Raw genomic sequence first — 23909 nt, forward strand, 5'->3', positions numbered from 1 at the left:
CACAGGAGTAATGCAGTAATCAGAGTGCCATACAATTACACGGTTATGTTGCAGAAGCTTTAAATTGGTGAAAAAATCATATGTTTTATAGGCGGTTTTGTATCAAAACCAATTAAACCAACCACTACTTCATTTTCTGGCACAGTACCTAAGAACATCAAGTCTCCGTAGCTGCAAATAAGTTGCGTGCCTATCCGAGAATTACGTGCCACTAAGAACTGCTTTCAGAAAATGATAAATCGAAAAACAACAGTTGATGGACAGAATGCAGAACAATGTCATACATTCACCCCAGTACAGAGATCTGGGCCTAAATCCATTGTGTTTTTTGCTGACCATGCCATTCCAGTTTGAACCCAGCCATATGCAAATCAGTCTTGACCCTGTGCCTCATGGGAACAGTCCAGCCCGAACTGCCAAGCCAGGTCCTCCCTGGACTGGAAACAAGCATCCTAGGACCGGTTTCGGGGTTTCACCCTGGATAGCTTGATTCCAGTGGCATGGAGAGCACGGGACCCACATCTGGGCATACCCGTCCCACTCGGGGTGACAAATACAAAAACAACAGTTGATGGCCAGAATGCAGAACAATGTCATAAATTCACCCCAGTACAGAGATCTGGGCTTAAATCCATTGTGTGTCTTTTGCTTTCTCGCCCTAAGTGCGCCAGGTATGCCCAGAACGTGGGTCCTGGGCTCACTGTGGGTTCCAAGGCACACTCGCCACAAGGATTATGAAATTTCCATTTTCTAATCTTTAATTGAGTAGGTAGCGAACGCATTCTTGTTTGTTATAACGCTCAATACATTTAAGCATTGCTTTTTTTCCTCAATGAAACACTTGCTCCAGGGATTAAACAGAGATTTTTTTTAATTTGTGTAAATAAAAATGTGTTTTCCCACTCGTGATGCAGGTGTTATGTCTTACTCTTGTTCTTTTGCCTTTTTATGGACTTGGCTTTTCATCCATGATTGCAATTTTTAGAGCAGAAAGCAAGAGCAGAAATGTATATGAGGCCATCATACATGCTTATCGGGCAAGAATACCATGTGGACAACCTCAGTGATATTGTTTTTTCAGGCATTAGTGATTAGCAGACAGTTTTGTAATTAAACAGCACATTCTGAAAAGTGAGTTAATTAATTTACACTTGGCATGTTTAACTATGAACATTTTTGGATGGCTGCTTCTCTCAAAATTCCCCTAATGCTTGACTCAAGATGAGTAGAAGAGGCCATGCCTATGTGTTAAGCAGGCTTTCACTAAAAAATAGACCTTAATGAATTTCTTGCTTAAATAACTTGTGTCCGATTGTTTTTAAAGAAGTATTTACATTTTGTTTAGTGGTGGATAAATCACTACAAATAAGAAATCTAACTTTTTTTATTGGGGACGAAATCACACACAAACAAAATATTTATTTCACTGTTTTTATTGAAATTCCTGATTCCACCGACTCATTATCACTTCAGTAAAGAGGGGCTGTATCAATATAAATCTTGTATTTTTGTGTTTTTTTCTTCCAAAAATCAGAACTACGATTTTTTCATTTCCATCAAAAAAAGGTCTTCTTTTGTTATATGAACAACCTGCAAGCAGAAGCAGAAAATGGTAGGTAACGTAATAAAATACTTTCAGACATGAACATTACTATTTTTGCTGAAAATACTGTATGATGCCTAATTTCTGTAGCATGTAGAAAGTATGAGAATGAACCAAAAATATTTAGCAGGCAGTTGTGGGCGTTACACATGCTTGAACTATTAGTCCACTTAAGTGGTGTCTGTCTTATCTGATCTCATTGTTTCATCCTTTTGTTTATGACCTGATTAGAGAAGATTCATTGTTCTGGGCTAACCCTGTAGAAGCCCTCTTCTGTCTGCATGGATGAGAATGTGTCCAAACTGATGGTCTTCAGTTTGAATACAGCTCGAATTAAATAAATGCAGAAAACAGGAACCAGTGACAAGCATTGAAAATGCAATAGGGCTCGCCTTTGATTAAGTTAAAGCCATTTGCTTTGCTAATGTTATTGTATAGCAAAGCAAATGGCTTTACCTTATTACAAGGCGAGACCTATTGCATTGTCAATGCTTGTTTGTATACTAACCGGGTGCCTGAGGAAACGAGCGAATGCACCCCATTTTAGCAGCCAAAGTTCATAAGTATTTCATCTAGTTTGAGGCACAGGAGAGAACTGTATCTGCCCTATCACTGCATAATCTTCTACCGCAGCAGCCAATTAGGAGTCGTCTCGTCATTTGGTGAGAGGTAGCTCATCCTTCTGCTTCAAGCGTGAGGAGGGAGGGGGGGTGCCATTAACAGGCAGACAGAAGGGATTATCAATGCCTTTGTGAACACCAGCGAAGGAAAAGGAACACGAGAGGAAAGAAATGAGTGCAAATGGATAACGCAGTTTGCAGCTTTTTAAGCAGCAGGCGTTCCAAAAAGAATAGAAATGGGGTGAAAGCCATCCATCCAAGACGGATTTTTATTTTTTTTCCATCAACAAAAATCTTTATTTAAAAAACTTTGAGATATACAAACATAGGTCAGGGAGCTGCAAGCAGCAGGACTTGAAAGCGTGGGTGGGCATGATCATGAAGAAGGTAAGCACGTGTTTGAGGGAAGGGTGAGTAGCTGGTGTGATGGGGTTCCCAATGCCAACAAAAACAAGAATAGGAAATTATTATGGGGAAATAAAAAGAGTAATTCAAACTGAAAGAAAAAAGAAGCAAAAAAGACACAAGAAATAATTTCTGATGGAGCCAGAGAGAATGAAATACCGAAAAATGGTAAAAGAAAACAAGCGCGCGCCGCGAACCATGTTCTGAAAAGGGTGGAGGGAGATGCGAGCAGAGCATATGCGGTGCACTTTCGCGGCCGTTTTGATGTTCTCCGTGGCCGCGCAGCTCACTGAGAACATCAAAGCGGCCGCGAAACTGATCACCAGGCAGACAAATGGTGCGCGCGCCCGGCGCACATGCACTGTAGCTACAGGCCTGAAAAGCCACTAGTTTGCACTGCCAAATCCCGTGTACTAAAACTCTCGCCAGAGCAGCGCTAAAGCGCTGGCTCAGGCGAGACCTAAAGTCTAATAATCCATATTGTGCGTGTAATTCGGCCTGAAAGGGAGAGGCTGCGCAACAGCTGGGATCCCGAGCAGCGGTCGAGGCAATGAACCCCCTGACTGCAGGTGAAGGGTGGACACAGGGGTGAGGGAGGGGGTGGTGGTCAGTGAGATAGAAGGGTGAGCTGACATCAAGGGGCCCGGAACCATGTGGCATCTCGCAACCGTGTTCCTACCATTATATTTGTTGATAGTGTTATTATTCTTTTTTACTTAGCGCCAACTCGGTCCGAAAGCATCGTAGCGCTCTACATAAGCACTAGGTACATTACACAAGTATTATTAGTATTAATACTGCTGCGCTTCTTGATGGTATCGTTTTGGATAGCGGAATAAATATCTTTAATATAACTGTTGCGATGATGACAATGTTCCTATCGAAAACAGAAAGAGGCATTTTACAGACCCGAGCAAGAAGGAAAAGGAAAGAAAACAAATGGAAAGAAAGAGGTAAGGCGGGAAGGAATGAGTGAGGGGAATTTAACAAAAGAGGGCAGGGGTGAGAGAGATGGAAAGAAAGGGCCTGCGAAGAAAGAAAACAAGGACGTATGATGAAAGCTCCAAAATTAATTTTTAGCAAGGAATTGGAGCATTAACGATCAGCATCTTTGGTTACAAAACATACGCGAAGACGTCATGAGAGGAAAAAATAAGGAAAGAACGCACGCAAAAAAAAGCGCTTGCCAGTCAGCCACTGTTTATTTTTGCATCGCGCTCTCACTTTAAAGTGCAATGCAAAAATAAACATGCGGCCTGCTTTCCTTCTGTCGTAAGCGATTTCTTGTCTTTATGGGGCCATGTGTTTAGACACATGGCCCCATAAAGATAAGAAACCTTTTATTTCAGCCGGAAAGCGGACGAGCCCGTCCAAGTGGGCCGGCTGAAAAATGGAAAAGTCTACGTGTCAAAGTGCTCTTTCCCAATGGCTGGCCACTGTTTAGCATAAACGGTGACGCTAGCCAATGGGAAAGAGGGGCAGGCTTAAAGCCCTTTACAGAATTCCCTCTAAATCATTAAATCTCGCCAGCGAGACTGCGCATGTGCGCAGCCCACGCCAGCTGAGACCTAACAAGTATACAAAACGAGCAAGTCATCTGAATTAGACTGATTGTTGATGTAGTACTTAACCCCTTCCCCGCTCATGACGGAACCGTTCCGTCATGAGCCACGGTTGAGCTGTGCTCATGACGGAACGGTTCCGTCATGACACGCCCGTTGGCGGCCGCTCCGCCTGCGCGGCGCTGTTTCCCCGCCTGTGCGGGGGGACAACGCAAATGGGCGGAGTCATGACGGAACCGTTCCGTCATGAGCACAGCTCAACTGTGGCTCATGACGGAGCGGCTCCGTCATGAGCACAGGCCCACCGCGCTGCCCCCTGCCCCCCCCAGCGCTGCAGCGGAATGTCCGCAGCAGCGAAGGGGTTAAATAACATTAATTTATCTACATTAATAATATATAGTTCTAAAATAATATCTTAATAGGGCACTTAATTCTTTGTGATTTTGACAATCTTTTAAAATTAAGGGACAATGGGAAATTAGTAAGAAAATATTTGTCCACACAGTAAGCCTCCTTGTGTTTCCCTGCTCCAATAGCCCCAGAATTACTGATCTGTTGTCGTAGCATGGATAGGATGATTCATCTAACAATCCTCAAATGGGGAGACCAAGCATATGCACAGTTATTGTGGCTTTACAGTCTTCTGACTTACAAGTGATTCCTCAACACTGTTAATGTCTTGCAATTATGCAACCATAGCACAACTGACCAAGGACACCATCGCAACCTCTGCACCTTCCTCGACATACAACTGAATATGAAATGAGAGGTCAACGCAGTCGCCTCCTCCTGCTTCCACACACTTCACATCCTCTGCAGGATTTTCAGATGGATCTCAACCAACACCAGAAAGACCGTCACTCAGGCCCTCGTCACTGGCCACCTCTACTACAGCAACGCCCTCTATGCCGTCATCTCCACACAGCTCCTCACAAGACTCCAGACCATACAGATATCCACAGCCAGACTCTTCCTGGACCTCCCCAACGAACCCACATTGCCCCCCACTTGAGCGATCTCCACTGGTTCCCCATCCAGAAGAGATCCTAGTTCAACATCCTCACACACGCCTACAAAGCCTTCAAAGGCCTAGGACCTGCCTACATCAACCATCAACTGAATTTCCACCAACCCTCTAGACACCTGCGCTCCTCCTCCGTCGCACTCTCCCTCTATATCCGTTGCATCGGTGGCAGCTCCTTCTCCTACATCGCTGCCAAGACCTGAAATGACCTTCCCCTCTAGCTCCATGCAGCCCCCTCGCTGGCAGACTTCAGAAAGAGACTTAAGACCTGGCTCTTCAACTGAGATGCAGCACCCAGATACCCCTAGGGGTGACAGTGTCATACTTTACAAATGCTGTTGATTGATCGTTCTGTGGTTATTTGCCAAAGAAAAGACGGCAGCACCAGATGATGTTATGCTTTTTCCCAGCCAATTTCCAAGAGGTGAACTTCGTCGGAATGGTTAGTGCAGGTTCTGGAGTACGATGAGCTGCTCAGGCAGGGTAGATCTTAACGGCAGCTTTAAATCTCTGCAACATCTGTGTACACGTGTGATTCTGTGAGACAACCATTTGCTCACAGGGATGTCTGTTGGTGGCATTTGCCGCAGCAGAGTACAACTCAGTTCTCCAAATAGGAGTCTTTGGCTTGGTGGAGGGAGGGTTGGACATTACATCATTAGTGACATCCCTAAATCAGCAGTGGTCCAGCATTGTAGGCGTTAATGACCAACTGGGCTTTGTATGTTCTGGATGCTGCGTTTGCCTCATCGTAGTGTAAATTTCATTAAAAAGTATAGCTGCAGGTGCCTAAAGATTGTGTTAGAGGGCCAGCGCTGAGAGCTGTTGCTGCTGAATACCTAGCCCTGATTCCACCTCCTGTCTCTTTCTTTCTGCACCCTACACTTTCTGCCACTTCCATTTTTCTCTGCTTCCTTTTCTTTTTTCGCTTGCGTTGGATCAAAGTTTGATGATGATAAATCACTGCATGTCCCCCAAAATGAGTGCTGGTGCCCACCTCCTTTATACACCCGCACAAAAATAAGGCACTGCCTCCCTCTGAAATGAGGAAAGTTTATTTTCCTACATTGAACTTTATTTTTCAAGTAGTGGAACTGAGAACTGATGGTGACAATCGGGGAAGAAGAACTACCGTGGATTGCTCTTCGCCTACAGTGGGAATTGCTTTCTTATTCTTGAAACTTATCTGTAATAACAGTGCTGTGAGAGGCTAGCGCTTGGAAGGCAGGGGGAAACCAAAAACCTTCTGGGTGATGTAGCGTTTTTAAATACTCCCATCTTTTCATTGCCCTAACAAGTCTCTAGTTTTTAAATGAGTAGGAAGAAGTTTCATACTTTTCTCATTCTTTCAGCCTGTCCTCTATCATCCTACTGCAGACCACGGTGCCCTAAAGAAAGGTTGTTCACTTGCACCAGGGTGGCAAACAGAGCAGTAGTTATCTGTCCTAGACTGTTAAAAAAGTCAGAAACATTTTATGAGCTGTGGGCATTTTTTTTTGTCTACATCATGCTCAGGTGGGACCTCTTAAATGTTTACAAGACAGAAAGAGAAGGTAACTATCAGAAGAGAGTCTGCTTTTGGGTGATGCTGGAACAAGACCACCCTTCTCCTGCAGCTTACTTACACCTTGGGGACAACCGATAGAGGACATAAATAAACCTTGGCAGAGATCTTGATAAAAAACTCCGCTCCTCCAAAGTTAAATGCAGTGGGTAATGGTATTACCTTCCGGGTAGCAAGCAAGCATTTAACTCCGGACATGTATAAGCTATGTAGCACTATGTGATATGTGAACTAGACCTGGGACTTGCCTCGCCTCACCAGTCTCTAGATGCTCCTTACCCTCCTCTTTCCGCCACTCACTACTTCTCCACGCCCCTAATTCTACCATCACTCAGTAGCCACAATTATACTATAACGCATCTCAATAAAAGGCGCGGGCCCATTCTGCCAGCCGGAATATCTCCCACCCACTCTTTCATGTGAAACAAAGGGTTGCAACTGACACACACTATCCTATATACATGAGTAACTAACAAAGTGCTATGACATGGGAGCAAAACAAGATGGGATTCTGCAAAATAAATATATTAAGAGCAAAAATAAATATGGAGCAATTCCTTGTTGTCTAATAGAGTTGCAGACACCTCGAAGACCAAATGGGCAGGAGGTTCGCCCCACTTTCCTATTCGCATTTACTTTCTCCTAAAGTTTAACAACCATTGTTTACATTTGTAATAAACCTTGGGCATCACAAGAGGGGTGCATGCTGGATGTCTTCAAGTAAAATCCCTACAGTTTATATATCATCTCTGAAGTTGAACTGCCCCACTTACCTTGCTGTGGTTGGGGTCTGGATAATCGCAGATCCCGCGTGGGAAGAGACACCGAATTAAGGCTTTCAGCTCTTCGGGGTAGATGTAAGTCGGAAACGCTGCGTGCTTCAAACCTATTCCAGCTTCAAACTTCAAATAAACAATAGTTGAAAGGGGGATTATCTCAGAAGAGGTTGGCAATAGCTCACTACTACTTTCTTGTGCAAAGCTTCACACTCCACAAATTTTTTTTATCATCCAAAGAAAATATCACAAAGCTAGTGGACGGTTCAATCTTTTAACACATTCACTGATTCGCACAAATATTGTGCTCTTTCACCACAAATGAGTTGTTGTTGTATTACTGATTCAGATCATGTGATCTTTTTATACCGAGGTGACACGGGGCCTTGTGTTACGTATACACGGCCTTAACATGAATTAAAGATCATGGATCATTTTCTTATATTGGGAACATAATTATGAACAACGGTTGGTCTGGAAGAGACATTACCTGATATTCATTAATTCATAAAAAGCATGTGTAGCGCATTCCCTTGTTTACATCCATTTGGAAATATTCGGCCTGATTTAGAGTTCCACAGACGGATACTCCATCTGATATGTGTAAGATATCCCATCCGCCGTATGACAAGAGCATTACATTCTAATGCACGTGTACTAAGGTGGAAAGGATATCAATCCACCTTATTACAAGTGCATTATCGGCTGATGCACTTGTAATAAGGTCGATGGAATATCTGAGATGTTTGTGACAGAGTACCTATCCGCTAAGCTTTTCCCTTTTTATTAACATCAATGAGTAATTTAGTCTCTTATTGTCTTAATGTTATCTCTTTGCCCCCTCTCACTCCCTCCTGAGCTATGGTTTGACATCAAGAGCACCAGAGAAGGACTAAAGATTTGGAATGTTGGCATGCACAAAGTTCAAATGTTGTGCTACTAAGGATACCTTGTTGTTCTGTCTAACGCCATCCACGCGTTTCAACGTGTTCTTAGAGTGGTTTTCTACAGTTTTATCATTTTGGTGTTTATGTACTGGAAAAACCATGTATATAAACATATGTTACAATGGATTTAAAAATGTCTGGTCTCAAATAGTTTAAAAAAATGTATATTTGAATATTATTTGTATCAGAGATGCAACATTTACAATCATTGCAATTACCACCATCAAGAAATCTTGTCACTTTTCGAATAATGTGCATGTGTGTTGATCTCTCATAATCTCAAGATATAGATGGATCGCTTTAATGTTTCGAACAATGTGCATGTGTGTTGACCTCTCATAATCTCAAGATTTAGATGGATCACTTTAATGTTAGATGATATTCTCAACAGTGGGTTTTACAATGCACCCAAAATCACTTTTCCCTGGTCATGGACAATGTTTCAGTCTGCATAAAAGGCCTTTTCCGTAGCTATGAATCCAGATTGTTATACCGCGGTTTCAGTTCCACTTTAGCGCCAGGTGACTGAACCGAGGGGTCCTATATAAGCCTGAATTTTTTAAGTTGACGTATTGAATAAAGTCACGATTGAAAGGATAATTTCCCCGACCAAGGTTCATTTTGCTTGTAATAACAGTGGTAACTCTCCTTTGATAATGTCTATGAATTGAAGATAATGACGATGAGGCGAATGTCCTCTGATGTCTTACATCAGAGGTTGTTTTACAAGGGGAGAATGATGATGTACTCCTATTCGCTTGAGCTTGTCTGAAATTATTTTACTTGTCTTTATAGAGATTTGCCATCAGGTAACCAGTTTTATTGTCCCTCTGGGCTCCTTAAATGATTAGCTAAATGGACACCTCTTCAGTGGCAAGATGTCTGTCTTCTCAGCGAGCAGATAAGCCACATTCCATATAAGCCAATCATATGTCCTATTAACCAAGATTCAGCAAAGAATAGAATGTATGAATGTAGCCCCAAACAGGCTGTAAGGCTTGAGACTTATGCCTGTATTCCATTAACTTGTCAGCCTACATTTTACACTACTTTTACCATTACCTCGAAACCATCTCCTTGTTATGATGTTTTCTTTGCAACAAATGCATAGGCCTGGCTCTATCTCTTAACATCAGTAAATATTCATGTTTTGGTATTAATTACATAATTTTAATTTAATTAAAATAAGTAACATACCTCTGTCCTAAATCTCTTGCTAAGCCTTGCTCAAACCATAATTTATTTAGGATAGTTGAATATAAAAATGTAATGTCATTAGATATGATTCAAACTAGTTTGCTTTCCTTAACCCTAACTATACTGCTTACCAGTAAAAGTATTTAGTCATTGTTAGCTTTAATAGAGTTACTTAAATCATTTACACCAACCATATTCCTATACAATGTTGAATCCTTAATTATTTAGATTAAGGCATTTTTGTATAATATCCAAGATTTAGCCTAAACCAAATGTTAAGCAGGACCCAAACCAAACAATGTTTAATATTTAATGTCCGCATATGAATAAAATGAAGTGACAATTGAGAGGTACACAATACTCTCAGCGAGTAGTAGCCCTAAGCCAATGGTTCTATTGTATTCTCCTGACAGTATTTTCTTTAATTAGATTCAATTATATTAAATTATGGTTAAAAAAAAAAAAGTCACTTATTTTTTCATTTTAACCTTATTTTATGAAGTAACGGTGCATAATTTAAGAGCAAATAAAAAAGGTGTTGTCAAGGTAACATTGTTGAGGTTCTAATCAGAAGAGATAATGTAGGATAGCTAATAGCATGTCACTGATTGTGATCATACTATTGGGGGATCGGATCACAGGGCGCATTTACTATTCCCACATTTGTATTTACCCCCTTGGATATAGTAGGGCTCCTGCAGCAGCTCATACTCCCACCCTTCTTACACAAAGGAGATGCAAAAGTACCAAAATTTGCTTCCAAGTTCCTCCATGTTGTGCACAGTAGTAAATAAGTATCATTTTCTTACAGTTCATCACCAGTGTCTCGTGCTTCCAATGAAGGAAGCAGAATGCATGAGATCAGCTATGGAAGTGTGGAGGTGGAAATGCTCATGGGTTGTAAGCAGGGTGACTCCTCCCTGACCCAAAACAAAATATATATTTTAACGGTTGTATGGGATCACACGGTTACTAAGAGGTCCACAAGGTGTGAATGCGGAAAGCCGTTTAAATTAATGCAAATAGGAACTGTCAAGAGTACTCTAGGATTACTCCTGGAAACCTACGACTGTCGCTGGGTTTCAGAGATACTCCTGGAAGTCTTTGAGAGTACCAAAGGTTTGATGTCCTGCACCCAAACAAGGTGAGAAACTTGTGGATTCAGATTTCCAAATTCTTTTAAGAAGCAAGCCTGGGAGTCCATAACCGAGAAAAATATTGACCTAAAGAAATGTAAACATGATAACAAGAGACTAAGGGGCATATTTGCAAGGTAACGGGGAAACGTGGCACTAAGCAAACATTGCTAACGCCACGCTCCGACGTTCTGAAAATGTTGGGATGCGCCAAATTTACAAGGATGTGGCGCGCCCCTGCATTTCCCCTAGCACTTGCACTAAATCTAGCTGCCTAGTGCCAACGCACCATAGTGCAAGTAGGTGCAAGGGTGTCTGCAGGGGGGAGAGGGGGGATGAATATGTGCACAAAGGTTTCCTTTCCTGCACATAAGCAATCCAGAATGGTGCATTGTACAGCACACATAGAAGTTGCAAATTGTCATTTTTTTTAAATGAATGTTTATGTGCAGGACGGGACACCTTCCTGCACATGAACACTCATTCATGGCGATTTGCTGTTGCTATGTGTGCTCCAGAATGCAACACACATAGAAACAGCAAAAACAAGCAGAAATTCAGCATTTCTTCCCTTTTTGCCATGTTAAGACCAGGTTTTCCCTGGTCTTAATTTTGGAGCTGCCTCCTATTTACAAAACCCTTGTAAATAGGGGGCAGCGTCAGAATCAATGGGTGCTGTGGCAGAACCCTTAACACAACACCCATTGCACACCCCATTCACGCGAAGTGTAGAGAGAAAGCGGGCTTTATTTACAAGGTGGCGTTAAGCCATGTTTAGTGGTTTAACGCCACCGTGCAAATAAGGCGAAGGGTTTACCGCCAAGGGAACGTAATAAAAAGTGACATTGCTGTGCCAATAGGGGCTTGTAAATATGCCACCAAGTGAGAGAGAGAGAGAGTGCCCAGGAGAGAATGTTGAAACAATGAGTCTGAAAGAGAGCTAGTCTTTCTGTGTGCAGTTACAAAGTAAGAAGTCAAACGGCCAAAAAATGATTGCCCCTACAAGGAGAAATCATAATTGTTAAAAGACAACTCTCCTTGTAAAGCTGAAGTTGATTTGGTCAATGACTGAGTCTGTGGAGAATTATCTTGCAGGTTCTTTCTCTCACTGCCTAGTGTTTCAGCATATTCTCTTCGCCCCTCATGGCAAACATTTTGCATTCTATACCTCTAAGGGATTATGGGCCGGGCTCCTTCAGCCATCGGCTTCTTTTGCACGTGAACCATCAGCCATGGGATTGAGACCTTGTTAATCACATCTTGGATTATCCAACAGGATTATTTTGATGTCACCCTTTTTCTGTTGGCCGAGGGACTCTAGTACATCTGAAATCTGGAAGTGAGTGGCCTTGTAACCAGAGGAGTGAACGCTAGCTAAAGCATTTGAATGTGGATGCTACAAAAAAGGATTGCTTTAATTTTTTGAAGCATCCATTTTTTTTTTTTGCTGTTGTCTGCACTCGATCGAGTGCTGGCAATAGGTTTGAAGTGAGTATGGCATACAAATTCCTCGCATATAAAACTAACTTACAAAAGTAACCTTTGGTGTCAAGCCACACCAAGACTTGACAGACTGCGTGTCAATAAACTTGAAGGCCATTGGAGAACGTGATGGGAAACTATACGTTGCCACGCAAAAAAAGAAACACCACCATGACCACGCAAGTCCAAAGCTCAGCCCTGTTCCAGTTGTTGACCCACGCAAGTCCAAAGCTCAGCCCTGTTCCCTACCTCCCCCCCCCCCCCCCCCCCCCCCAGGGGGGCAGCCGGAGCTCAGTGGGCTGGTTGGGCTCCTTTGGGCTAGCGTTGGGCTGGTTTTGGGCTGGGGACATTTACAACCGGCCATTTTGTGTCGCGAGCCACCATTTTGGTGGTCGTGACACAACAGCCGGTTGCAGGGACTCTCTGGGCTTGTTGCTTTAGCCCGCCCTCCCTCCCTAGGGCTTTTTTTCATTGGCACACGCCTTTTTTGTGGTGGTCCTGTTGTTTAGCATATTCGGCTTGCTTTTGGGTGGTTTTCTTGGGAGCAGGTGCATCGGGGGGGACAAAATTGTACGGGGTTGTCGCTGGAACAGGTGCTGGTGTGGTGCGCTATGATTTTGGGGGGTGTTTTTTCCTAGGTCATTGGGGATATAATGAGGTATGGTTACAGTGTGATAAAACATAAGAAGTTACCTAGTTAGGTAGGTGTAGGAAAGTTAGGAATTGTAAGTTGTGTTGGAATTGTTGCAGGGGGGAAACATGTTTAGGGGAGGGGGTGGGGGGTAAGATAGGAAGGCTATATTTAGTGAGGATTAGTTTTGTACAGCACAGGCCAAGGGATGTTGTTTGTAAGGTGCACCTGTTTCCAATAAAGCGGCCTTTTTCACACCAACAAGCTAGTCTGTGGTCTGTGCTGCCCCCTGTTTGGCACAAACATAATACGTTGAAGCGGTGTTTTGTTCATTCACGCCATTCATACTTCCCTGATGTAGCGTATGGGTGGCGTCAATCATCCCGTTCCCGCTCCTGAAGTCGGCTGACTTCAGAGCCGATTCCGCAGCTGGTTCTGGTACAACCCGAATTTTTGTGGGCATCAGCCAAGCCATGCCAGATCAAAGAGTTTTGCTCACTCATGCTCGTCGATTTTTTACAGACTCACAATGGCACACCTTTGGGCACCACGGAGCTGAGAGGCTTACCACCTGGATTACCACTGGTGGGTTCGCAACTGGAGCCAGTTGGACTCTGACCCGCTTCTGCCCTCTGGTCCAATATAGACTCCACCTCCGGCACCCATACCTAATCGCCACCCGAAGAAGTGGCCCCAATTGTCTTTTCCGACATTAATCAAAATTAGTCCGTCACAGCGGAATCCGACACAGGTTTTGGCACTGGCCTTACCACAAGGCAGGGTACATTCTCTGCATTCTCTTTTTTGGAATGGATTCTGATGACAATTCTGACATGGGTGATGAGTTGGATCAGCGCTACGCCAATGACAATTGGTGTGAGGACTTGCAAGACGCTAGTACGCTGAGCCGGCCCCTTGCTCTCTTCCTGGGGCAGCCACCTGAAGAATCACATCCTATTTCTTGGTTATGCATAGGGTGGCTGAGGTCCTTGATCTCCACCTCCCCACTATGGAGATGAAAACGAACATCCTGATATAAAACCCGCAACCTAAACCCCTAAACCTTGTACAGGCCCTACTGTTAATCGGCAATCTGCCAGGCACCAGTGCCAGAACCCTGCTCCAGGTGACCTTGCCTTGTAGTTGCAGCACCCTTCTCCTGAAAGACTTGTGGTGCAGGTCTTCACCAGCTGGACCAACAACAACAATTTTCTTACCACTCCCAATGACAGGGAATCGAAGCGAGTGGAGACATTCAGAAAATGCCTCTCCTCATCGGCCAGTTTGGCCCTGCGGTCAATTAATGCCTCCTGTTTGCTGGGCTGCTATACTCCTGCTTTCTGGAACTCATTGGTGCAAGTCTTCCTAGGTGTTCCTGAAGACCTTTGCCCTGTTCTGTAACAAGCCATTCTGAATGGTCATGATGAGGGCAAGTTCACAATTCATTGCTTAGGTTGCGGAGTGGCGCAGCGGCAGCCATCTTAAGAGATGCCTACTCTGTAACTGCCGGAACTAATGCAGCTTTGGTGCTTTTAGATCTCTCTGCACCATTCAATACGGTTAATCATTGCACACTACTCAACCGACTTGCTTCAATCTGGATTCAGGGCTGGAATTACTATTGCTGGAATCCTTCCTCAGCGAGAGAGAACAATTTGTGGCTCTGGAGGATTTCAAATCACTTTCCTTTATTCCCCCGTGGAGTCCCCCAGGGCTCCTCCCTGAGTCCTAAGCTTTTCAATGTGTATGTGGCACCATTGGCAAAACTGGGGTCTCTGTGATGTTGTACGCTGACCACACCCAAATCGTGATATCCTTGGCTAGTAACCCTACGGATTCCGCCGATGTCTGCTTGAAGTTGGAAGCTGGATGGCCTCAAACTGCTTGAAACTGAACTCCAATATAATGAAAGTCCTTCTTTTTTGGAAGCAATGCCTCATTTTGGGTACCTTCCTGCTGGCTGCAAGCACTAGGTGCTCTCCCCACACCCGTTAGAAAGGTAAAGAATTTGGGAGTTACCTTTGACCATCTCCTCTCATACGAGTTGCATGCTTTTCGGCTAATCATCGGCTGCAAGCATTTTTTAATGCATGATGACTGAGATTTTTTTAGAGGGATAGGCAATGTAGTATATTTTCAAGATGACATCCTGATCTTTGGAAAGTCTATTGAGGAACACAATGTGGTTTTAAAACAAATGTTGCACAGAATTGCTGAAGTGGGTTTGACACTTCAGAAGGAGAAATGTCTGTTTTAGGTGGAAGAAATAGAATTTTTGAGATACACCATTTCTGCCCAGGGTATCAAACCAAAGAGAAACCTACTAAGAGCAAATGAGATGGCACCTGCCTCCACCGATAAAAATCAACTAAGATCCTTTATGGGGTTGATTGAATATTATTCTAAGTTTGTAGATTAATTTTCAGGCAAAAGTGAACGGTTGAGACTCTTGCTCAAGAAAGGCACAAATTTTGGATGGGATGAACAGCAAAATGAATGTTTTGAAAACATAAAGAAAGAAACTCGCAAAGCAAGTGTATTAGCACCTTTTGACATCAAACTCATGTCCATTATTATGGTGGACGCCACTGCTACTGGGTTAGGTGCCATTCTCTCTCAAAAACACAATACGGTGGAGGAGACTGTAGCATTTGCATATAGGACTCTCAAGGCCTCAGAAAATAAATATCCTGTCCTTGAGAGAGCGAGCGGCATTAGCAGCAGCTTGGAGTGTGCAGTACTTATGCATGTATGTGTGGGGGTACTCCATTTCTGTTGAGAACTGATCACAAGCCCCGAGTAAAATTACTGCTTCCAGGCAGGGCAGGAAAAGGTCCAGCAAGACTGGCGAGGTTGGCAGCCAAATTGCAGGATTATCAGTATGTGATTGAACATATCCAGGGGTGGAAACATGTACACTCTGACGGTTTGCCAAGGATGTCTATTGATTGGAGACTTCTTGATGTGCCACCAGTTTCAAATTCTTATTGTGATGGTGCTGTAGCTTCAGTGGAGGATGTTGTAATGGTGGTTGAGGGTGCGTTTACGCCAGAGGAGTAGCGCCAAGACATGGAAGCCAATGGTGTTCTTGAGGAGGTGGTGTGTATGGTGAATAAGGGGTGCAGAAGGGAGAGTTGTGTAGCTGTTTTGGTGAAACCGTGTGTTAAGGTTCTGAAGGAGGTATTTTTATATGTGGGAAAAAAGGTTTTGATGAGGTGACAGATACATAACACCCCTTGAATTAAGAAAAAAACTTCTGTCACTTGCCCATGAGGGACATTTGGGGCAGACTTTGACCCAAAGTCGGATTAAAACTCAGTTTTGATGTCCAGGCAAGGATGATCAGGTGGTGTAATGGGTTGAGAGGTGTCCTATTTGTAAGGAGGAAAAGAAGAGATTGAGGTGGGCCCCAAATCCAATATGGAGCATATTGATGATCCGGGGAAGGCATTGCATAGTATTTGCTTGGATTTTATCGGACACACGGATGTGTTACAGGCGATGTGATAGTGGTCACTGATGTATTCACAAAGTGGTTGTGTGTGAAATTTGTAAGAGAAATTACCACTGAGGCCACTTTCCGGTGTTTGAGAAAACTATTTTTGGAAAAGGGAATCCCATCTATACTTACCACGGACAATGGGATACAGTTGGTTTCACATGAAATCCAGAAATGTTTGAGTGGGTGTGGCATTACTCATCAACGCATTACATTATATAATCCTCAAGGTTATGGCTTGTGTGAGAGTCAAGAGACTGGTTAAGGGCATTATACAAATGGCGTGTGTGAACGGACAAGTGGTAGATAAAATGGTGGGGGAAATGAGGTGGGCATACTGCACTAATGTGCAAGGCAATAACTGAGCAGCGTCTTGCAATGGCTTTCTATTATGTACCGGGAATATAGCAATTATTTTGGGAAAATGTATACATGGAAAAATCGGTATGAAAGACACCTATGTATTTTTGAAAATAGGAACAATATATAGAGTTTAGAAACAGTAGATATTTGCACATTTCCCCAATTGGGATTACCCATACTAGCATGAGAATTATAGTTCATTTTTCAAAATGTCTTCTTTTTTACACTTTGTCTTTCATTTGGAAGGCAGAAATGCATCGAAAGTCAATAGGTAATAACAGATGCTCTGCAATTCTGTGTTACCTTAGGTCTCCTGATAATAATGGTACCTCACTTGTGTGGGTTGGCCTAGTGTCCATGACAGGAAACGGCCCAAAACGCAACGTGGACACACCATATTTTCAAAGTGAAAAATTACCCTTTTTTTGCAAAGTCCCTAACTGTAGGTTTTTTAACCCTAGCTCTCCCGACACCTAGGGAAACCTAGCAAAACTATAAATTTTTGAAAACTAGACATGCAGGGAAATCCAGGATGGGGTGCCTTTACTGGCTCTCACCAGGTTTTGTTACCCAGAATCCCTTGCAAACCTAAACATTTGTCCAAAAAAACACATTTTCCTTGCATTTCTGTGGTGGAAAGTTCTGGAATCTGAGTGGATCCACAAAATTCCACCCACCCCGCATTCCCTAAAGTCTTCCAAGAAAAATGGTACCTCACTTGTGTGGGTAGGCCTAGTGCCCGCGACAGGAAACGGTCCAAAACGCAACATGGACGTACCACATTTTCACAGTGAAAAATGACCCTGTTTTTTGTTAAGTGCCTAGCTGTAGTTTTTTAACCTTAGCTCTGCCGGCACCTAGGGAAACCTAGCAAGCCTATACATTTATGAAAACTAGACACCCAGGGGAATCCAGGATGGGGTGACTTGACTGGCTCTCACCAGGTTCTGTTACCCAGAATCCCTTGCAAACCGAAATAATTGTCCAAAAAAAACCATTTTAATCACATTTCTGTGGTGGAAAGTTCTGGAATCTGCGTGGATCCACAAAATTCCACCCATCCCCCGTTTTCTTACCTAGAATCCCCTGCAAACCTCAAATTTAGCTGACGAATTCACATTTTTCTCATGTTTCTGTCTAGTTAAGTTGACACAAATTTTCCACTACCCAGCGTTAGGGGGGGGTCAAGCGAGGTATGGCTTGTGTGGGTCCACCAAAGTTCTCCTACCCACAATCTCCTGCAAACCTCAAATTTTGCTGAACAAATCACTTTTTTCTCAAATTTCTGTGTGGGAAAGTTCTGGAATCTGCGTGCATCCACAAATTTCCTCCCACCCAGCATTTCCCCAGGTCTCCCGACAAAAATGGTACCTCACTTGTGTGGGTAGGCATAGTGGCTGCAACAGGAAATGGCCCAAATCGTACTGTAGAGACTTCAAAATTACCTATAACAAAACTACCTGGTTTTGGGGGGCCGGGGGGGTTGCACCTGGGGTTTTGGCCCCGGGCTCGGCGGCCATCTAGGGAAAGTAACAAACCCAAACATTTTTGATAACTAGACACCCGGGGGAGTCCAATGAGGTATGGCTTGCATGGTTCCCCCAACATTTTCCTACTCAGAATGCCATGCAAACCTCAAATTTAGCTGAAAAAAACATATTTTTGTGTGGAATCGCCGTGAGTCAAATATCTCAGTTTGAGCTTATGTGAGGCAGGGCTCATGGATTAAAGTGTGGGCGTCTAATGGGGGGAGCAGTTGTGGGAATAATTTAGAGTAATGGACCCGATGTTAATGACATTATTAGGATTGGTGAAGGTTAACGCAGGAAGAGTTACTAAAGGATTGTCCATGTTTAAAGGTCCGTACAATGTCAAACGATTTTTTAAAATTCTGTGTTCACCTGGAAAATGGTGAAAAGTGCAATTGTCGTTGAGTAGCCCCACACCAGAGGGGTTGCGAGTGTTCTATGGAAAGAAGTGATGGTCGCAGTATGTATTTGTTTGCGCAGAATCAGGAGAACGAAGGACATGGTAATACTTGTGATTCACGCAGGGGTGATGGTGGTGGGTCTGGTGTTTCTCAGACTGAGTGGAAGTTATTCACAGAGGGAAAGTGAGAGTCCAGGAGGGAGTAAGAGCATTATGAGCTGTAGACCTCCAGGGTATTTGAAAGATTTTGTACAGTTATCTTCCTCTCCACTGTGCATCTTATACTTTTCACCTTAAGTTGTTGTTTAAAGTATATAAGAAATGCTCCACTGGAGTTATGCATGAATTTCTGTATTTCTGTTCTATCGATAACATCGTTTTATGCTTTTATTTTTAGGTTTTGTTCGGTTCTATAGTAACATGTAGAAGGGAAGGAGATGTGTTGTATTCAGCCGTTTCACGTGCTGGATGGGATCTGTCATCTGACATGGAATTTGGCATATGTCAAATTCCTTGTAGTTGTTTAAAGGGGAACATTCTGTGGTGAGTCAGTTGCCTCCTGACCAGCCAGGCAGAGCCCGTTAGTTTCTGTTTGCTCTGACAATAAACGTGACGAAACGTACCTGCAGTTGCGTGACTCGTATCTTCTTTACAACAGTCAGCTTGTTGCTCAGCCCTCCATCCAACCTGCAGCCCCACCCACCAAGTCTTTTTAGTGTACCCTTACTGGGTCACAGGTAACCAGTGGAAGGCAGAATCCACTTATTCTATCCGGGTTGGCAGGAGATTACATTGGACAGGTGGGTACTGCAAGTTGTCTAAAAAGGTTATGGCCTACCTTCCTTCTCTTGGCCGCATTTACCGCCATCACCCCAGTGACTCATGGAGGACCATCTCTTTATTTTATGTCAGGAAGTGCAAGCCCTTTGGCCATAGGGGCTGTCGACAGGGTGCTGGTGCCAGCAAATAGGTCATGGTTGCTATGCACACTACTTTCTGGCGTGTGAGTGAGCGTCAGGCTCTGTGTGTTCATCCACCATCTCCATCCCTGAGGAGCTGGTTCTGTGCACTAGAGCCTTCTTTCTTCTGAAAGTAGAGATGCCATTCCAAGTGGGTCAGACCATCACCCTGCCAGTGTTCTATGCTTAGCCTCTTCCCTCTAAGGTGGATGAGAGACTTCATCACTTGGACCCCAAAAGAGCGCTCATTTTCTACATTGATCGCAGCAAGGACCCCCGGGTGGAGGATCAGCTGTTTGTAGGGTTAGCCGGAGCAACAAAAAAAATCAAGAGGTGCAAAGCATACTATCTTGCGTTGGATCGTGCTCTGCATTGAGATCTGCTATGCACTGGAGACAAAGCGGCCTCAGAAAGGCTTGAGTGCCATCTCCACCAATGCTGGGTCAAAGCTGCTACCACTGTGTCAGCACACGGAGTCCCTGTCCTAGACGTCTGTCAGGCAGCTAAAACTGTGGCTAGGACTCTCTATTGGAAGAACAAGCCACTTACTTTAGTAGGGCTCTTTCTGGTAGAGACTCTCTCAAGCCGCAGATTCTGCACCGACCTCCTCATCATCTCCATTCTGTGAATGGAATCTACTGCTTAACCAGATTCCAAGTCTAGGAATCTGCACACTGAGACCCCATTTTGCTTTTGAGTCTCCATGTATGAAGGGGCAGACGGTCTTGAAAGCAACAGAAGTCAGCGCGCAGGAATGGCGCCTAGAAATCTGCCGCTAGGTAGTCTCTACGAGAAAGAGCATTTCCGAAGGTAGGCTACTTGTTCTTTAAAACAACACAAACATCAAATGAAATCAGTTCAAACACACATCAGAATTCAAACCACCACACCTGTCACACACATACTATCTCTCTCAAACACAGAGCATTTAGAATACCCCCAACCAAACATATTATGCAAAGGGCATGTTCCTATGGTTCCCCTCCTCTTACTTCACAAACTGCAACAGTTTTGAAACACTGCAGCAAGACTGCTACTACATGTTTGAGGAAATGCAACGTAGCAGTGCTTCAGGCACTCTACTGGCTACCTGTAACTAAATGCTCTGTCTGTAAGACACACTACATCAACCACAGATCCATCCAAGGGAAAGGCCTATAATTTGTGCAAGCAAGCTTCTAATGATACTCCCAGAGCAGAAAACTTTGCTCAAGACTAGCACCTCATCAGACCATTTCCTTCTTAAAACAGGGAAGAAAAGTTTGGAAGCAGCCAAAACCTGAAGTTGAATATGCTACTTACCAGTATGCATCTGTTCTTGGCATGTACGGCTGCTGACATTCATATCTGTGCATAGATCGCCGCCTAGTGTTGGGTCCGGATGATTGCACATTGTTGTCCTGGAAGAGTCTTCGAAGTATCACGAGATAGGTGACTCCTCCCCTGGACTACAGTGCGCATGGGCATCCTCTCCATCCTTAGATTGTTTTTCGCCATTGTGGCAGTGATGGAGTAGATACAGTAAGTGATGACCATGCTATACAGTAAGTCTGAGTGCTACAGGCGCAGGGGAGGAGGGTGGGCGATATGAATGTCAGCAGCCGTACATGCCAAGAACAGATGCATACTGGTAAGTAGCATATTCAGTTCGAGGCATGTGGGCTGCTAAATTCATATCTGTGCATAGAATATATAGCAGTACCTCCATTAGCGGCGGCTACCCGTGCCAGCTGCAGCAGTCTGAAAAAGAGTTTTGAGAACAGCCTGTCCTACCCTGCTGTTTTGAGTGTACATCTACACAGTAGTGTTTGGTAAATGTATGTATAGTGGACCATGTGGCTGCTCTACATATTTCCTGTAAAGGAATGTTTCCTAGGAAAGCCATGGATGCTTCTAACTTTCGTGTTGAGTGGGCTCTTGGGGGAATCGTTAATGTGCGTTTAGCTTTTTGATAGCAAATTTGAATACATTTAACGATCCATCTGGCTATACCTGCTTTGGAAATGGCGTTGCCCTTGTGTTGTGGAGAAAAGGCAACGAAAAGTTGTTTTGTTTTCCTAAAGTCCTTAGTTCTGTCTATATAGTACATGAGGGCCCTCTTTACATCTAGTGTATGGAGCATTCTCTCTGCGACATTCTGTGGATTTTGAAAGAAAACAGGCAGTTCGATAGTTTGATTAATGTGGAACTGCGATATGACTTTGGGCATGAATTTGGGGTTGGTACGTAGTACAACCCTGTTTGCGTGAACCTGTATGAATGGCTCTTGAATGGTTAGTGCCTGGAGTTCACTAACTCTTCTTAACTAAGTGATTGCCACTAGGAAAGCCACTTTCCAGGTGAGGAACTGAATCTCACATGAATGGAGAGGTTCAAAGGGTGGACCCATTAATCTGGTGAGGACCAAATTGAGGTTCCACACCGGTGCCGGTGGGTGTCTTGAGGGAATTACTCGTTTGAGTCCCTCCAAGAAGGCTTTGATGGCAGGCACTCTGAATAAAGAGAGGTGCTGCCTGTTTTGGAGATAGGCTGCTAACGCGGTTAAATGGATACGTATTGAGTTGTATGCCAGATTGCATCGGTATAGGTGTAGGAGGTAACAGATGATGTTTTGAATGGATGCGTCCAGCGGGTTAATGTCATTGTTGTTGCAGTAAATGACAAACCTCTTCCATTTAGCCGCATAGCAAGCTCTGGTAGTGGGTCTCCTGGCCTCCTTGATGATATCCATGCAGTCAGGTGGCAGGTTTAGGTAGCCAAACTCTAAGACTTCAGGAGCCAGATTGCCAGGTTCAGCTGTTGCGGATCTGGGTGCTGAATCTCGCCATGGTTCTGCGTTAAAAGTGCGGGTTTGATCCGCAGCCTTTGATGCGGCACCACGGAAAGTTCTAGAAAGGTGGTGTACCATGGTTGGCGCGCCCATGTGGGAGCAACTAGGATGAGTGTTAGTGAGTGTTGTCGCAGTTTGCGTGCCACCAGAGGTATTAATGGCGCTGGGGGAAAAGCGTACGCACATCTGCCGGACCAGTTCATCCATATCGCATTGCCCTGTGACTGTGGATGTGGAAACCTGGCGGCAAAGCTTTGGCATTTTGCGTTTTCGTTTGTGGCGAATAGGTCTATCTCTGGATGACCCCACTGTTGGAAGTACGGTTGGAGAACTGACGGATGTAGCTCCCACTCGTGCATCTGGTGGCTGTGTCTGCTGAGCAGATCCGCCATCTGGTTGTCCTTGCCGGGGAGGTGTTCCGCCATGAGGAATATGTTCCTCTGAATGGCCCACTTCCACATGCTCTGAGCCAGATGAGACAACTGTGGAGAGTGTGTTCCTCCCTGCTTCTGTATGTAGTACATGGCAGTCATGTTGTCCGTCCGGATCAACACGACTTTGTTGCACAAGTGTACTTTGAATGCCTTCATGGCTAGGAAGATTGCCATCAGTTCCAGAACGTTGATGTGCATCTTCTTTTGTTGCGTTGTCCATAGTCCCTGCACTGTGTAAGTGAGTACATGAGCTCCCCAACCCTGGAGAGAGGCGTCCGCTGTCAGTATTATTTGTGGAACATGCTCTTGGAACGGTCGGCCCTTGCAAAGGTTTTGTGGATTCCACCAATGCAGAGAGTTGTATGCCCGACCGCTCACCAACACTAGGTCTTTTAATTGCCCGTGAGCCTGATTCCATTGACGTGCCAAGCACTCCTGAAGCGGGCGCATATGTAGTCTCGCGTGCGGGACTATGAAAATGCAGGAGGCCATCATGCCTATCAACTGCATGAACACTCGCGCAGGAAGGGAGTGTTGAGGTTTGAACTTTGAGATCAGCAGTTGCATGCTGTTGATCCTCACTAAATTTGGCTGAGCTGTGGCTGCCAGAGTGTTTATGGTCGCGCCTAGGTACTGTCGTACGTGTGCGGGTTGGAGATGTGATTTTGGGTAATTTAGTGAGAATCCCAGACTGTGAAGAAGGTGAATGGTGAGGGACATGTGGCTGGCACATTGCTGGGCTGACTTTGCCTGAACAAGCCAGTCGTCCAGGTAAGGGAAGACGTGAATGTGTTGTATTCGTAGATGTGCCGCCACTGTTGCTAGGCACTTGGTAAAGACCCTGGGTGCTGTTGTTACTCCGAAGGGGAGAACTTTGAACTGATAGTGATGCCCCTGAATAGTGAACCTGAGATATTTCCTGTGTGAAGGGTGTATGGGTATGTGGAA

At 44.3% G+C, this 23909-nt stretch overlaps 1 protein-coding gene across 1 annotated transcript in view; it reads right to left on the reverse strand.

The window, feature by feature from the left end:
- Positions 1-1434: 1434 nt before the first annotated feature.
- LOC146868801 (uncharacterized) overlaps positions 1435-23909 on the reverse strand; it is a 40921-nt gene continuing 18446 nt past the window's right edge. Inside the window, exons 3-4 of the mRNA XM_085616268.1 lie at positions 7552-7680; positions 1435-1590 (exon numbers count right to left, since the gene is read on the reverse strand). Coding sequence (XP_085472394.1) covers positions 1537-1590; positions 7552-7680 — 183 coding nt within the window. The 3' untranslated portion in view covers positions 1435-1536. The remainder of the gene's footprint in view (positions 1591-7551; positions 7681-23909) is intronic.

The sequence above is a fragment of the Triturus cristatus genome, chromosome 1_2 (assembly GCF_964204655.1).
Source record: "Triturus cristatus chromosome 1_2, aTriCri1.1, whole genome shotgun sequence".
NCBI lineage: Eukaryota > Metazoa > Chordata > Amphibia > Caudata > Salamandridae > Triturus > Triturus cristatus.